The sequence below is a fragment of the Aegilops tauschii genome, chromosome 2 (genome assembly GCF_002575655.3).
Source record: "Aegilops tauschii subsp. strangulata cultivar AL8/78 chromosome 2, Aet v6.0, whole genome shotgun sequence".
Classification (NCBI taxonomy): domain Eukaryota; kingdom Viridiplantae; phylum Streptophyta; class Magnoliopsida; order Poales; family Poaceae; genus Aegilops; species Aegilops tauschii.
The window spans coordinates 449,321,141-449,338,109 of NC_053036.3; the positions used below are offsets into that span (position 1 = coordinate 449,321,141).

General features: G+C 43.1%; 1 protein-coding gene across 1 annotated transcript; it reads right to left on the reverse strand.

The window, feature by feature from the left end:
• Positions 1–3,300: 3,300 nt before the first annotated feature.
• Positions 3,301–9,265, reverse strand: LOC109736950 (uncharacterized). The gene is made up of 6 exons (XM_020296166.4): positions 8,952–9,265; positions 6,068–6,307; positions 4,981–5,092; positions 4,727–4,901; positions 3,958–4,198; positions 3,301–3,866 (listed from the first exon to the last, which is right to left on the reverse strand). Exons 1-6 carry the CDS (start codon positions 9,238–9,240, stop codon positions 3,565–3,567), a joined length of 1,359 nt encoding a protein of 452 aa, XP_020151755.2. The 5' UTR covers positions 9,241–9,265; the 3' UTR covers positions 3,301–3,564.
• Positions 9,266–16,969: the final 7,704 nt, after the last annotated feature.

The window sequence follows — 16,969 nt, forward strand, 5'->3', positions numbered from 1 at the left end:
AACCTGGATGCTCATATTGGCTCCTACATATTCTACTTTATCGGTCAAACCGTAATGACAACATACGTTATTCCCTTTGTCATCCGTATGTTACTTGCCCGAGATTCGATCGCGGTACCTTCATACCTAGTTCAATCTCGTTACCTGCAAGTCTCTTTACTCATTCCGTAATACATCATCCCGTAACTAACTCATTAGTCACTTTGCTTGCAAGACTTCTTATAATGTGTATGTATAATAAACATTTATCATGAATGAGGAAATATAAAATAGCAACTTTATTATTGCCTCTAGGGCATATTTCCTTCATGTCCAACATCAGTTTTGCGATCACCTGTGGCTCAACCACCCCCACTTTTCCCCTTCCACTCCAGATGATCTTCCTCCCCTTCCTCTCTGACTCCGACAACTTCAGACTCTTCATCAGGCCCTCGACTCGTTCCATCCTCTCCCCAACCATACGCAGCAGCCTAGACTAGGGTTCTAAGGTGCTTATACGACCGCGTGCCCTAGCACACACGGAAGGCCTATGGTGGATTAGGACGGGCTCACGGATGAGAAGCGAGGACGACAGGTGATCGGAGAACCAGGATGTGGATTGGCGGCGGCGCAACAAGAAAACCTAGGCCGGATGCGATCGCCAAGCCAGTCGCGAGAGGAAACTTAACTGTCACACGCGGGACGGACCAAATGTTCTGTCAGGAAGGAGCTTTTGGTCTCAAAGTGTTTCCTCACTGCTACTTTTTCTTGATTGAAGCTTCGTTCCTACAGAAAATGTCCCTTTCCCTTCCTCGCATAAAAAAAAAGAAAGAAAGAAAATGTCCCTTAGCCTCACTCGAATTCCTCTTTTACTTGAAGAAAAACTCTTGTTTTCTGTTCGGATGCCCATTCTTCTAAGTCAAAAAAGAAAAGAAGAGGAAATGAGCGTACACACAATAAAATACCCTCGACTTGGGCATGAAGATGCGCGTTTGTGTTCGCTCTCTTTGGTTTCGTGCCGGGCCGTCAAGATTCGTCTTCCCTGGCCCTGTCGGTGGGCAGAAACGGATGGAGAGACGCGCATCTCCCGTTTCGATGTGAGAACGGATTGAGAGCCAGAGTACGTGTGTTTGCGCTTTGCGGCCCTGCAGTTTCTTTCACCGTCAGTCCACCACCCCAGTCTCCACGCTCCCTTGTCTGCCAAGAAAGGAGCGACCATTCTCAAATCAAATCAAAAAAATAAAAGAAAGGAGCGACCAAGTCGTGCGTGCAGTGCAGGACCTTGACGGGAGGAGAGGGGATTGATTAGAGTAGGTGAGCTGAGAGCCTGAGATCGTGGAGTGAGTCTAGCAAAAGCAGATAGTTCCCCTTCTAGAAGCAGATGCACCACCCAATCCGGCGCCTTTTGTTGCACGAGGGCAGCAGGGTTTTGTGGCTGACACAAGCAAAAGGCCATCATTTTCATTTCATAAAGTGCAAAAGCCAACAACTCCCTTGTTAACTAGGTGTTCCATAGTCAACTTCCATAGCCTTATAGCAGCTGTACCTTGTGTGTCACTCTGTGGTATGACCCCCTGTAGCCGATTAGTGGACACGTTCAGTACCGCAAGGTAGGTGAGAGACATCAGCGCCTCCGGGATCACTCCGTCTCCGTGGAGCCGGTGGGAGGAGAGGTCCGGTGGTTCAAGCTCCGTCAGGCGACCAAAGCCGCAGAAAAATCGTCCCAGTGAAGGCGTAGAGCAGCTGCGATGCGAGCCCTCCAGTCGATTCCGCAGTGAACGTGTTCACGGACAAGTCGATGACTGGGAAGGCGACCAAGATCCCGCTGGACGCCATCGCCGTTCCCTTGTAGTACGTGACCAGGACCATGTAAATTCGTATGTCGGCGCGCCTTACCATATATAGGTGCATATATTCCCTCTTCAGCAAATAACATGAGCAAAGCTGGATGCCCCGTAACAGTTTCATTGTCTATAACACTAAACTCCCTAGTTTAAAAGAGCCCACATTCAATTAAGGTCTTCAATTAAAATTGAGTCACCCGATTTTGACCGGGTCAATAAATTTTCAAAGCTCTATCATTCAATTCTTAATGAAATGGTGGATCACCTCTTCTTCAAGTGTTGTTTCACTAGGAGGCTTTGGGGCGTGATCAAGGATTGGCTTGGGATAGACGGCATGGACACTTCTCGTTGGAATGACGAGTGCTCCATCAAGGATTGGTGGATCAACATGTCCGAGAAGAACGTGGCAAACCGGAAGGCAATGACAACCCTCACCATGATGTCTTGCTGGACTATTTGGCGTGAGCGAAATGCTAGGGTGTTCCAACAAAAATCGACGCTCCCGGCTTTGGATCACCGCCGACACGAAGCACATGGGAAACATCATGCCGCGAGAGTAGAATCTATGTATCTTATCTTAGCTTTTTTTTTTTTATGTAAAAGCAATTCTAAACTTCTTCTTAATTAATGGATGAAGTAAATCTTTTGCCTCCGTTTCGAACAAAAAAATTCTTTTATACCATACACTATGCTTCCTAATTTTTATGGTTTCACAATTAATTAAAGTATTCAATTTAGAATTTGGTCAACCGAGTTTGACCAGGTCAATACTTTCTCAAGCTCTTCCAATTAATTCTTTTAATTTACTATGTTCCTGAATTCTGAAGCAGTTTCATTCAATTGAGGTATTTAATTTTGATTTTGGTTTATGATTTTGACCCGGCCAACAATTTTTCAAATCAATCAGCAGCAATCAGCTTATAAAACAAATCAATCCTGCACACCCTCCCACCACCCAAAAAAAACCCACCATGTGATATTGTCGCGCCAATATAGTAGTACATGCAACCACCGACACAAAAATTTCTCACATAAATAAAGTTTGGTTAGCGAATATAAATAAAGTTTGGTTAGCGAATAACACAAAATCCCACCACGAAAGACCCACCAAATCACTATATTATAAATAAAAATAAAACACACTCTATCATCTCCCCACCCGGCAAACTAAATATTCCATCAGTTCCAAAATATAAGAGGTATTACTTTTGTAGAAAACCATATTTCTTTAACTTTGACCAAGTTCAGAGAAAAAATATCAACATCCACAATATTAAAAAAATGGAAATTCATTTCATAATGAATTCAAAAATACCGATTTGATATTGTGGATTTTGATATATTTCTCTATGAATTTGGTCAGATTTAAAAGATTTGACTTTTTCAAAAAATTAATACACCTTATATTTTGAAACAGGGTGATTATTTTTTGATAAAACCCACCAACAACAATGGTGCGGCAAAGCGCGCCTAACCCTTCTAGTTCAGATGATATCCCCATTGCATACATCATGACAGTTGAGTCAGCGACCAATGCTAACTTCAAAGTATTACCTACATACATGCATAGCTACTACTGGACTGGTTTCACAATTACAACCTAGGTACTCCACTTTTAAGGGCAACAGGCCAACAAGCATGTTGGACATATATACATAGATACTATTCTGCTAGCTCGTTCAAAGCACACCAATCTCTGTATGAATGCAACGGACATGCTCAGAATGGTACACAAACATGCTCATGAGAAGTCCCGGTCAGGAAAGAGCAGCGGAGCAACAAGGGTCCAGATGTACAGCGCTGCGGTGGACCACTCGGTGCAGATGCGCACCCAGACGGTCGTCCATCCGACATCCATCAGCTCCGACCTCTCTGAAGTGGCGCTCGTCCAGCCCGTCAGAAGCATGGCCGAGTACATGCTCGCGAGGGCGAATATAAGGTGGAAGAAGGTGTAAGAATAGCTCACGGGACGCGGCTCACTTCCCTCGCTGCTGCCCTTCCCCTCCTCCACATTGGAGTCAGCAAGCAAAGGGTTCCTCGCACCTGATTGCATCGTCGATCAGCATGAGTTTAAAATGTAGGACAAGCACGAGGGGAGTATGTATTTCACGTACTGCTGGTATTACATTCTTACCAGATCTAGGAGACGACGGCGGCGAAAGGAAAGTGGTGGAAGATCCAGCGCGAACGGCAGAGTAGACTACAGAGAGCACGGTGGTGAGCATCCCAAGGACAAGAGCGCTCATTGAGACCTGCTTAGAGTGCATGTGAAGCCCGTTGCACGCATAGTCATATGGTTCACTTGACAGACTAGTGTAACACAGGTATGCACAGTAAACAGAAATGACCGAAGCAGGCATAACGCTCCCATTGACCTGGACAAAGAAACAATATCACATATGAACAGGAAATTATGTTATTTCTTCAAGTACGAACACTAAACTGAATATGTGACACTAGCTCTGGGTCAAATGTGGATAGCAAACATACAGTAGGAAGCACATTTTGTGTTCAATGGGAGAATTACAAGACATTTTCAGAGGTGTTACCATCCCCCTTTTTTTAGTCCGCCTTGCTAACATACACAAAAGAATGATGTCTAGATGCATGCCGATGGCATAAACATGAAACAACAAAATTCAGTTTCATTTTCTTGTACTACACAATGAAGATTTCCAAACCACGAGAAAATATCAAGCAACAATGATTTCTAAACTACTTGTGCAATTTCATTGACTAGTATTTATATGTTAGTTATTAAGCTTCAAACTGGCCACACCTAAATGGACCAATTTATGCATCAACAACCCTCCCCTAATTTTCATCCTGAACTCCACCAGTCGGTTATGTTATGTCCAGAGGGAAAGGTACATATACTGAAGTGGGTGAAAACGGTATGTCACCTGGGGGTGCAAAGCAATTATTGCAAATGCAAAAGCAAGAATCATTGTCAAGACAATAAAGAACACATTGAGACCACAATCATGATCAGAGGGATTGAACCACATGAAGAGCACACCGGAGAAGGCAAACGTGGCGAGATAGCAAATCACAGTCACCACCAGCAAAGCTATTTCCCTGAACATTGCATAAGATGACAGAATAAGTGATAGGAACAACACAAGCTTGGGTTCAAGCAATACTAGCTGGTACTCACCACTTTTGCTCATCCTTCTCAACCCAAGAGTCATTCCAATTATTTGTGAAGTCTAAAAGCATCACGACTTGTACCAGAAGGAACAAGCCAGATCCAAACTTTGACAATATCTCTGCAATGACAAATACCAGAACCTCAAGAAACATGGTATATGTAACCAATTCATCAGGGATCTGGAAATATACTGTGTATATACCACAAAATTTCAATTAGCTGTTGCAATCTTCAAAACCTCTTTGATTTCGGCAATACGCATCCCCCCCCCCCCCCCCCCACCACACACACACAGACAAAAAGAGGTGGCAGTCCTCAATGTGGTCTTGTCTATATGAAGTCTTATCAAATTCAGTCAGTGGTCAAATTATCAAACCGAAAAGAAGAATTTTAGAGATCTGCATGTGATATGATATGCCCCTAGTTCCTCCAAACCTGTGTAATAAGAAAGTTCTTCAAGAATTACAGGATGCAGGGCATGTTAACATAAGTGCACATTAGCTTGTCCCACACCCATGGACTTTTAGGAAAACTCTTTGATTGTATGGTTGAAGTCACATGGTTAGAGGACTAAAGAACCAAATACCATTTGAGTTACAGTCTTGCTATCCGAGGCGAAGTTATCCCAATAGCATATGTGAGCTGGTTTCTGAAATGAAAATTTAACCTATTTCACCCAGAGTCACCTGTAAGGCCATTAAGAGGGCAGTTACAGCCCATAGAATTTTCAGTGGTCCACAGCCTACGAAGATCCCCAGTCTATGGTAACAACTACGTAATAAACAAAATCTCTAATTACAATATGTTTATACCCTCAGATTTACAATTCATGGATGAAACTTGCAGTTGCCAAAGCTTGATAAGATTACTGAATCATCATCCATGATAGAATCTTCATCATGTGTAGACTCTAAAGTTCAAAGTATATTGTTGCTAAGTCGAAATTAGTTATTGGTCTCTAGAGCACGCCCCCAACCAACCAAGGGTAAACACACATATCAACAGAAAAAAGGGGCAAAAGCATAAATATGATCAAGATTGCTATGCAATAAACTTAACAACATATGATATGAACAGCAAAAAAACAGCTTACCATAAATACTAATTACAATGTTCGGGACAAAGAACATAAGAACAACAAGAACGACCCAGATAGCAAACTTTGCAATCCAGCCACCATGGTGCCATGCGTCTCGCCGATCATTCTGGTCTTTGACACCAATCATCGTGAGAGCAAATATTACAAAAAACAAGAAATTGCCCAAGCTGAGACGAAGAACAGCATTCATTTGAAACCATTCTTCTGGTGGTGTATCATCAAACGTATTTATCCCTGCAAATACCAAATTCACAAGACAATAAAATTTTACTCAATAAACAGGTTTACAACAGGTTGATGAGTGCTGACATTCAAATAGCACAAACACTCTGCAGAAGGAAACATCAGTTATGAGGATTGATTTGGCCAACTAATGGATTTAAGCACAATTAGGGCCTAAGTTCCCCTCCAATTAGATGATGGGCAAGATGCTCTAGATCCACAAAATCCGTGTCTTACGTATTAGTGCGCTTATATGATCTTGAAACTAATGTCTCAATGATCCCTTTCTGTTATACTTCTTGTAGCCCTTGTATGCAGCAACCCATGGATCCCACCATAGTTTGCTTCATTATACATATCCAATGTAACCATTTACACGTTTGTGACTGCATATCTTTCCTATGCACCAAGTGAACTACTCCATTTACCAAGTGTACAGATCCTTCGTCACACGTTTCCCTTGCCAAATAGAGATGTTCCACATTGTGCGCACAGAGGGGCTATTTCCAGCCGTTGTACAATGCTCCGAACAACTTGGAATTTGGGAACTAATCTGTTTTTGTTTTACAGGGGAGGCTAATCTGTTTATTTCTTGATGATTTCCTAGTACACGTTGCCCCTATTTTTATACTCCCTCCGTCCCAAAATAAGTGTCTCAACTTTGTACTAACTTTAGTACAAAGTTGTACTAAGGTTGAGACACTTATTTTGGGACGGAGGGAGTAGTAAACAGTCATCCTAGAATACAATTTGAAGTAGAATATTAACCTGACGACTAGAGAATACATTGCTAAACTGATACATAGTATCAGGGCCTCTCCTGAATTGTTTCCTAACTAATCCGGTTATTAGAATTAAGCACTGACTAGTTGGTCTAGCCAACTGCCACATGGGGTGCGAACGCTGCTGCTAGGCCTGCACCAGTAGGTTTAGCCCCAAAACACCTACATAACAAGGGCATCATAACAACGAGGTTCAGGGTACCCCAGCAAATGAATAAACAACAAACATCAAGAACTTTGGCTGCCAATGGTATACATAAGTTGGAACATACAAGGGATTACGCTCGGTAATAGAACATAGAATTTTGAACAGATCTAAGATGGTTTCGACCTTGGGCGTTTAATGGACGGACACAGCACACATTGGACCTTTTCAGTGTAATACTACACAGGTATGATTTACCAACTGATCACATAAACTTATAATTTACATGAACATAAATCTGCAAACTGGTTGGTTGCATGGTTTGCCTAATTGATGGTCAAAGCACGAATTAGACAGTCAAACCATGCCTACTTTTTGGAGTCGGAGGGAGTACATAACTGTAAAACGGGTGGAATACCATATGCACGTAGAAACGTGAATTCTGGGTGGTGGATACAAGACTGCAAGATGGTGTTTACCAGCATTACATACACATAATACAAATCCTATGCAATCTTAAGTTCCCTAAATCATCTGTAAACACTTTAAAAATTTGTAAATCAACTATGATCTTCACATTGTAGTGAAGAGGGCCATTACTACATGATTCTACTACCATAATTCTTCAACACGTTGCTGCATGGCTTGTTTATAGCTATCCATCTAAGCCTAAGAGTCCGCAGCACAAAGATAAACACAAAACAGGCATAATGAATAATTAACTAGAAACATGACAGTTTTTGGCTTTCTCCTGTCCAAGTAGACACTGAGAATTCCTTCAATGTTCTATAAAAGCATCTACAAGTGGACACGTTTCCTTGTCTGGAAACAAAAGAAAAAACATCATGTTGACACATAGCTTTCTCAAGCTTTATGATTAGGAAAAACACTGAAACATGATTCCTACAAATTATCATGCTGAATCTTAGTCATGTTACGCTTAAGCTTCCATTGCACACACATAAGCATAACACAAGAGTACGAATAATGAACTAGAATGATGTTTGACTATTTTTGAAAAATGCTCAGAAGTGACAGTGAAAACCTTGGATATGATTTTACGCTAAAAGCATATATAAGTGGACCTCTTTCTTTATCTGGCAACGACAGACACCATGCACTAGTTAATACTCCCTCTGTTCCAAAATAAGTGTCGCCGATTTAGTACAACTTTGTACTAAAGTTGTACTGCATCAGCGACACTTATTTTGGGACGGAGGGAGTAGTTATGAATTTGTTATATAGAAGTGAATAGAATACCAAGAACTAACAAACACAACTTTCACATGTCAACTTTCATCCTTCTTCATCAAAATAATAATTATAAAAGCAATATCATCACCATACTGGAACCACAGGTCCACAGTTTGCAGGAGGAGTAACTTTACTTTCTAATTTTATGCAATTTTGCAAGCAGGGACAGTATCACTAACTTTATAGACATCGATATCCCAAATTTCCTCTAATTTCATAATACCGTTCACACATGTGCATGCTGAGGAACGCAAAATGGATAAATCAGAGCACTAATTCGTAGGTATCCCGTTTCTCAAAAAAAAAAATCGTAGGTATACCAAAATGCCACAGTAAGCAACCAAACCCTCCAAAATTTCAGCACGATCTCGCACCGGTGCTGCAACTACCGAGTGCCACAGATATACCAGGGTACTAATCGCAACAAGGGTGGTCTCATCAGCGATTGAAAGAACGAAAAGTAAGGAAACAATACATGGGATGTGCTGGAGGAGAGGCGCGGCGAACTGGCGGAGGAGGAAGGAGAGGATGAGGGAGGCCGCGAAAAGGCCGCAGTAGGCGAGGCGGGCCGAGCGGCGAGTGACGGACGCCGCCGCCGACGAGCAGAGGTTGCAGGCGCAGCCCGCGCAGGCGGACGCCAGGCACGACGCGCACCACATCCCCCTTTCTCCTTTGTTCGTTCTGTGAAAAGAGTTCCCCTCTTTGCTGGCAGGTGGCCCGGCTGACTGCTCTCCCCTTCCTGTGAAGTGTCGGTTAGCTCGCATGTTTTGGTTAGGCTTATAAGCATGGTATATTCTGTCAAAGGTGCTTATCAGAAAATTCCACCTCACGCGCAGCAGAGACGTGCTTCTTTGCCTTTTCCTGCCGCCCCTTACAAATCTGCCATTGCAGTTGCAAGGTAAGGTAATTACCTGCATCATGCAATTCTTATACTTTGCTCCCTTCAGCCTGTTAGATTTTATGGGGCTCGATCTAGTTATTAAAATTTTAAAATCTCATAGGCCCTCGATGGCGTGTTTGTATTTATTGTATTGTGCTGTTATTTGAGGAGAAGAATCACCGAGGATAAGATCGGGTTCGGGTTAATGTCATGCACCTTTGCTGGAAGAACAAAATTATTGCATGATAGGGCACTGCCTTGCTCTAGGTTTACGTGCCAATATTCGAGCTCATCGTGGACACGTTTGTTGCTTTCAAAGAGTTCTTCCATCACATGTTAGTTGCATCTCTTCACTCTCCCACGCGGTCCCTCTATGTAGAGGATACAGCGGAGAGAGAGGCTACACAAAACATATAACAGAAAACAGAAAACACACATACACAGAGAGAGAGAGACCGAGTTTCTAGTGTTGAGTTGCTTCTCCATTAACCCCAGGATAGCTATGTGCACAGTCGTCCAGGAGAGCATGCCTCCGAAAGTGTGTCCCTAAAGAATCTGCACAGTTAAGGGGCAATAAGGTTTTCGGGGAGTGTTGCGGTGTGACTACTCACTCAAGTTACTACTTTCCTTGACTTATGTCTATTTGCTTCCACTATTTCCTTTATGGCGGACGATCAACTTGTCTTCACCACCATCGTTGAAGATGTTGTTGCACCGGAGTTTCTGGTGAACTCATGCTCTGAACTTCTCTTCGTTGACATGTGCCTTTGGTCCACATGTGTATGTGCTAGATGTTCCTAGTCCGTCGTATGTGATTTGCCATGCTCGTAATCTTGTGATGATGCTAATCTGGATCAAGTTTCGCAAAAACTGTCTAATCTCCCAACAATCCAAAAACCTTAGGCATTTTTCGCTGACTGGCTCTGTTGCTCTGAAACCGAGCCCGATTACGGGTACTCACTTCAAGAGATGGCAAACGAGAATCATCCTATGGCTCATCGCTATGAACACGTACTGTGTTTCGGATGGCACTCCGAGTGGATCGCTTATTCCTGAACAAGACAGGGGGTTCTCTTAGGCCACTGCAATCTTTGCGGGTGCCATCATAAGTGGGTTGGTGACAGATTTTATTGATGCATATCTACATATGCAAAATGCCAAAGAACTATGGGATGAACTTGAATCCAAGTTTGGCTCCACCGATGTTAGTGGTGAACTGTATGCTATAGAGCAGTTCAATGGTTGTAGAATGGTTGAGAACCATTTCATGGCCGAACAAGTTCATGAGCTACGGTAGATGGTAAAGTAACTCGATAAAGGTTGGGAATGTCAAGCTATAGATTGCCATCACAAATGCGGTGATTTTTAGTTTTGATGTTGCCTAGAAGACGTGAATCCTTTCAGATTTGGTGTTGTGGTTGTGACAAACTCTCAAGCACACAATCTTGGGGCTTCCCTCCCTCGAGTACATGATTGCCAGACATCGTTCACGGATCCGATGGTTACAAGCTAGAGATGCTAAGACGAAGCTATTTATTGTCGTGGCCAACAGTTCTCGTGCGAAGATTTTCATTCCTTCTATCATTGTCCCTGACGAGGTAATTACTGATCATGAGGGTAAAGCTGAAGCATTAACAACTACGCGATTATCCCGCAGCCTTATGGACGGCAGTCTTTCTCGTTTCCCTCAACAGCGACATGTTGGGGAACATAGTAATTTCAAAAAAATTCCTACGCACACACAGGATCATGGTGATGCATAGCAACGAGAGGGGAGAGTGTGTCCACGTACCCTCGTAGACCGAAAGCGGAAGCGTTAGCACAACGCGGTTGATGTAGTCGTACGTCTTCACGATCCGACCGATCTGAGTACCGAACGTACGGCACCTCCGAGTTCAGCACACGTTCAGCTCGATGACGTCCCTCGAACTCCAATCCAGGCGAGCTTTGAGGGAGAGTTCCGTCAGCACGACGGCATGGTGACGGTGATGATGATGTTACCGACGCAGGGCTTCGCCTAAGCACCGCTACGATATGATCGAGGTGGAATATGGTGGAGGGGGACACCGCACACGGCTAAGAGATCAAGAGATCAATTGTTGTGTCTAGAGGTGCCCCCCTGCCCCGTATATAAAGGAGCAAGGGGGGAGAGGCGGCCGGCCAGGGAGGGCGCGCCAAGGCGGGAGTCCTACTCCCACCGGGAGTAGGACTCCTCCTTTCCTAGTAGGAGTAGGAGAAGGGGGGAAGGCGGAGGTGGAGAGAAGGAAGGAGAGGGGGGCCGCCGCCCCCTTCCCTTGTCCAATTCGGACTGGGACAAGGGGGGCCGTGTGCCACCTCCTGGCTGCCCTCTCTCTTCTCCACTAAGGCCCAATAGGCCCATTACTTCCCCGGGGGGGGGGGTTCCGGTAATCCCCGGTACTCCGGTAAAATCCCGATTTCACCCGGAACATTTCCGATATCCAAATATAGGCTTCCAATATATCAATCTTTATGTCTCGACCATTTCGAGACTCCTCGTCATGTCCGTGATCATATCCGGGACTCCGAACTACCTTCGGTACATCAAAACACAAAACTCATAATACCGATCATCATCTAACTTTAAGCGTGCGGACCCTACGGGTTCGAGAACTATGTAGACATGACCGAGACACGTCTCTGGTCAATAACCAATAGCGGAACCTGGATGCTCATATTGGCTCCTACATATTCTACGAAGATCTTTATCGGTCAAACCGCATAACAACATACGTTGCTCCCTTTGTCATCGGTATGTTACTTGCCCGAGATTCGATCGTCGGTATCTCAATACCTAGTTCAATCTCGTTACCGGCAAGTCTCTTTACTCATTCCGTAATACATCATCCCGCAACTAACTCATTAATTACAATGCTTGCAAGGCTTATAGTGATGTGCATTACCGAGTGGGCCCAGAGATACCTCTCTGACAATCAGAGTGACAAATCCTAATCTTGAAATACGCCAACCCAACAAGTACCTTTGGAGAGGCCTGTAGAGCACCTTTATAATCACCCAGTTACGTTGTGACGTTTGGTAGAAAACAAAGTGTTCCTCCGGTAAACGGGAGTTGCATAATCTCATAGTCATAGGAACATGTATAAGTCATGAAGAAAGCAATAGCAACATACTAAATGATCAAGTGCTAAGCTAACGGAATGGGTCAAGTCAATCACATCATTCTCCTAATGATGTGATCCCGTTAATCAAATGACAACTCATGTCTATGGCTAGGAAACATAGTCATCTTTGATCAACGAGCTAGTCAAGTAGAGGCATACTAGTGACACTATGTTTGTCTATGTATTCACACATGTATTATGTTTCCGGTTAATACAATTCTAGCATGAATAATAAACATTTATCATGATATGAGGAAATAACTAATAACTTTATTATTGCCTCTAGGGCATATTTCCTTCAGTCTCCCACTTGCACTAGAGTCAATAATCTAGATTACACAGTAATGATTCTAACACCCATGGAGTTTTGGTGCTGATCATGTTTTGCTCGTGAGAGAGGCTTAGTCAACGGGTCTGCAACATTCAGATCCGTATGTATCTTGCAAATCTCTATGTCTCCCACCTCGACTTGGTCCCGGATGGAATTGAAGCGTCTCTTGATGTGCTTGGTCCTCTTGTGAAATCTGGATTCCTTTGCCAAGGCAATTGCACCAGTATTGTCACAAAAGATTTTCATTGGACCCGATGCACTAGGTATGACACCTAGATCGGATATGAACTCCTTCATCCAGACTCCTTCATTTGCTGCTTCTGAAGCAGCTATGTACTCCGCTTCACACGTAGATCCCGCCACGACGCTTTGTTTAGAACTGCACCAATTGACAGCTCCGCCGTTCAATGTAAACACGTATCCGGTTTGCGATTTAGAATCGTCCGGTTCAGTGTCAAAGCTTGCATCGACGTAACCATTTACGACTAGCTCTTTGTCACCTCCATAAACGAGAAACATATCCTTAGTCCTTTTCAGGTATTTCAGGATGTTCTTGACCGCTGTCCAGTGATCCACTCCTGGATTACTTTGGTACCTACCTGCTAGGCTAATAGCAAGACACACATCAGGTCTGGTACACAGCATTGCATACAAGATAGAGCCTATGGCTGAAGCATAGGGAACATCTTTCATTTTCTCTCTATCTTCTACAGTGGTCGGGCATTGAGTTTGACTCAACTTCACACCTTGTAACACAGGCAAGAACCCTTTCTTTGCTTGATCCATTTTGAACTTCTTCAAAACTTTGTCAAGGTATGTGCTTTGTGAAAGTCCTATCAAGCGTCTTGATCTATCTCTATAGATCTTGATGCCTAATATGTAAGCAAGTTCACCGAGGTCTTTCATTGAAAAACTTTTATTCAAGTATCCTTTTATGCTATCCAGAAATTATATATCATTTCCAAACAGTAATATGTCATCCACATATAATATCAGAAATGCTACATAGCTCCCACTCACTTTCTTGTAAATACAGGCTTCTCCAAAAGTCTGTATAAAACCATATGCTTTGATCACACTATCAAAACGTTTATTCCAACTCCGAGAGGCTTGCACCAGTCCATAAATGGATCCCTGGAGCTTGCACACTTTGTTAGCTCCCTTTGGATCGACAAAACCTTCTGGTTGCATCATATACAACTCTTCTTCCAGAAATCCATTCAGGAATGCAGTTTTGACATCCATTTGCCAAATTTCATAATCATAAAATGCAGCAATTGCTAACATGATTCGGACAGACTTAAGCATCGCTACGGGTGAGAAAGTCTCATCGTAGTCAATCCCTTGAACTTGTCGAAAACCTTTTGCAACAAGTCGAGCTTTATAGACAGTAACATTACCGTCAATGTCAGTCTTCTTCTTGAAGATCCATTTATTCTCAATGGCTTGCCGATCATCGGGCAAGTCAACCAAAGTCCACACTTTGTTCTCATACATGGATCCCATCTCAGATTTCATGGCCTCAAGCCATTTTGCGGAATCTGGGCTCACCATCGCTTCTTCATAGTTCGTAGGTTCACCTTGGTCAAGTAACATGACCTCCAGAATAGGATTACCGTACCACTCTGGTGCGGATCTTACTCTGGTTGACCTACGAGGTTCAGTAGTAACTTGATCTGAAGTTTCATGATCGATATCATTAGCTTCCTCACTAATTGGTGTAGGTGTCATAGGAACCGGTTTCTATGATGAACTATTTTCCAATAAGGGAGCAGGTACAGTTACCTCATCAAGTTCTACTTTCCTCCCACTCACTTCTTTCGAGAGAAACCCCTTCTCTAGAAAGGATCCATTCTTGGCAACGAATGTCTTGCCTTCGGATCTGTGATAGAAGGTGTACCCAACAGTTTCCTTTGCGTATCCTATGAAGACACATTTCTCCGATTTGGGTTCGAGCTTATCAGGTTGAAGCTTTTTCACATAAGCATCGCAGCCCCAAACTTTAAGAAACGACAACTTTGGTTTCTTGCCAAACCACAATTCATAAGGCGTCGCCTCAACGGATTTCGATGGTGCCCTATTTAACGTGAATGCAGCCGTCTCTAAAGCATAACCCCAAAACGATAGCGGTAAATCAGTAAGAGACATCATAGATCGCACCATATCTAGTAAAGTACGATTACAACGTTCGGACACACCATTACGATGTGGTGTTCCGGGTGGCGTGAGTTGCGAAACTATTCCGCATTGTTTCAAATGTTGACCAAACTCGTAACTCAAATATTCTCCTCCACGATCAGATCGTAGAAACTTTATTTTCTTGTACGATGATTTTCCAATTCACTCTGAAATTCTTTGAACTTTTCAAATGTTTCAGACTTATGTTTCATTAAGTAAATATACCCATATCTGCTCAAATCATCTGTGAAGGTGAGAAAATAACGATACCCGCCGCGAGCCTCAACATTCATTGGACCACATACATCAGTATGTATGATCTCCAACAAATCAGTTGCTCGCTCCATAGTTCCGGAGAACGGCGTTTTAGTCATCTTGCCCATAAGGCATGGTTCGCAAGTACCAAGTGGTTCCAAAAGTCCATCAGTATGGAGTTTCTTCATGCGCTTTACACCAATATGACCCGAACGGCAGTGCCACAAATAAGTTGCACTATCATTATCAACTCTGCATCTTTTGGCTTCAACATTATGATTATGTGTATCACTACTTTCGAGATTCAACAAAAATAGACCACTCTTCAAGGGTGCATGACCATAAATGATATTACTCATATAAATAGAACAACCGTTATTCTCAGATTTAAATGAATAACCATCTCGCATTAAACAAGATCCAAATATAATGTTCATGCTTAACGCTGGCACCAAATAACAATTATTTAGGTCTAAAACTAATCTCGAAGGTAGATGTAGAGGTAGCGTGCCGACGGCGATCACATCGACTTTGGAACCATTTCCCACGCGCATCGTCACCTCGTCCTTAGCCAGTCTTCGCTTAATCCGTAGTCCCTGTTTCGAGTTGCAAATATTAGCAAAAGAACCAGTATCAAATACCCAGGTGCTACTGCGAACTCTAGTAAGGTACACATCAATAACATGTATATCACATATACCTTTGTTCACCTTGCCATCCTTCTTATCCGCCAAATACTTGGGGCAGTTCCGCTTCCAGTGTCCAGTCTGCTTGCAGTAGAAGCACTCAGTCTCAGGCTTAGGTCCAGACTTAGGTTTCTTCTCTTGAGCAGCAACTTGTTTGTTGTTCTTCTTGAAGTTCCCGTTCTTCTTCCCTTTACCCTTTTTCTTGAAACTGGTGGTCTTATTGACCATCAACACTCGATGCTCCTTCTTGATTTCTACCTCCGCAGCCTTTAGCATTGCGAAGAGCTCAGGAATTGTCTTATCCATCCCTTGCATATTATAGTTCATCATGAAGCTCTTGTAGCTTGGTGGCAGTGATTGAAGAATTCTGTCAATGACACTATCATCCGGAAGATTAACTCCCAGTTGAATCAAGTGATTGTTATACCCAGACATTTTGAGTATATGCTCACTGCCAGAACTATTCTCCTCCATCTTGCAGCGGTAGAACTTATTGGAGACTTCATATCTCTCAATCCGGGCATTTGCTTGAAATATTAACTTCAACTCCTGGAACATCTCATATGCTCCATGACGTTCAAAACGTCGTTGAAGTCCCGGTTCTAAGCCGTAAAGCATGGCACACTGAACTATTGAGTAGTCATCAGCTTTGCTCTGCCAGACGTTCTTAACGTCGTCTGTTGCATCTGCAGCAGGCCTGGCACCCTGCGGTGCTTCCAGGACGTAATTCTTCTGTGCAGCAATGAGGATAATCCTCAAGTTACGGACCCAGTCCGTGTAATTGCTACCATCATCTTTCAACTCTGCTTTCTCAAGGAACGCATTAAAATTCAACGGAACAACAGCACGGGCCATCTATCTACAATCAACATAGACAAGCAAAATACTATCAGGTACTAAGTTCATGATAAATTTAAGTTCAATTAATCATATTACTTAAGAACTCCCACTTAGATAGACATCCCTCTAATCATCTAAGTGATCACGTGATCCAAATCAACTAAACCATAACCGATCATCACG

Bases quoted from the DNA above. Each gene is read 5' to 3' on its own strand.
- LOC109736950 (XM_020296166.4), bottom strand. From the start codon at position 9,240: ATGCGAGCTAACCGACACTTCACAGGAAGGGGAGAGCAGTCAGCCGGG. The intron at 5,093-6,067 runs GTAAGCTGTTTT...TTGTCATTGCAG, and splicing joins CATTGTAATTAGTATTTATG to AGATATTGTCAAAGTTTGGA. The intron at 4,199-4,726 runs GTGACATACCGT...TTCTTTGTCCAG, and splicing joins TAATTGCTTTGCACCCCCAG to GTCAATGGGAGCGTTATGCC.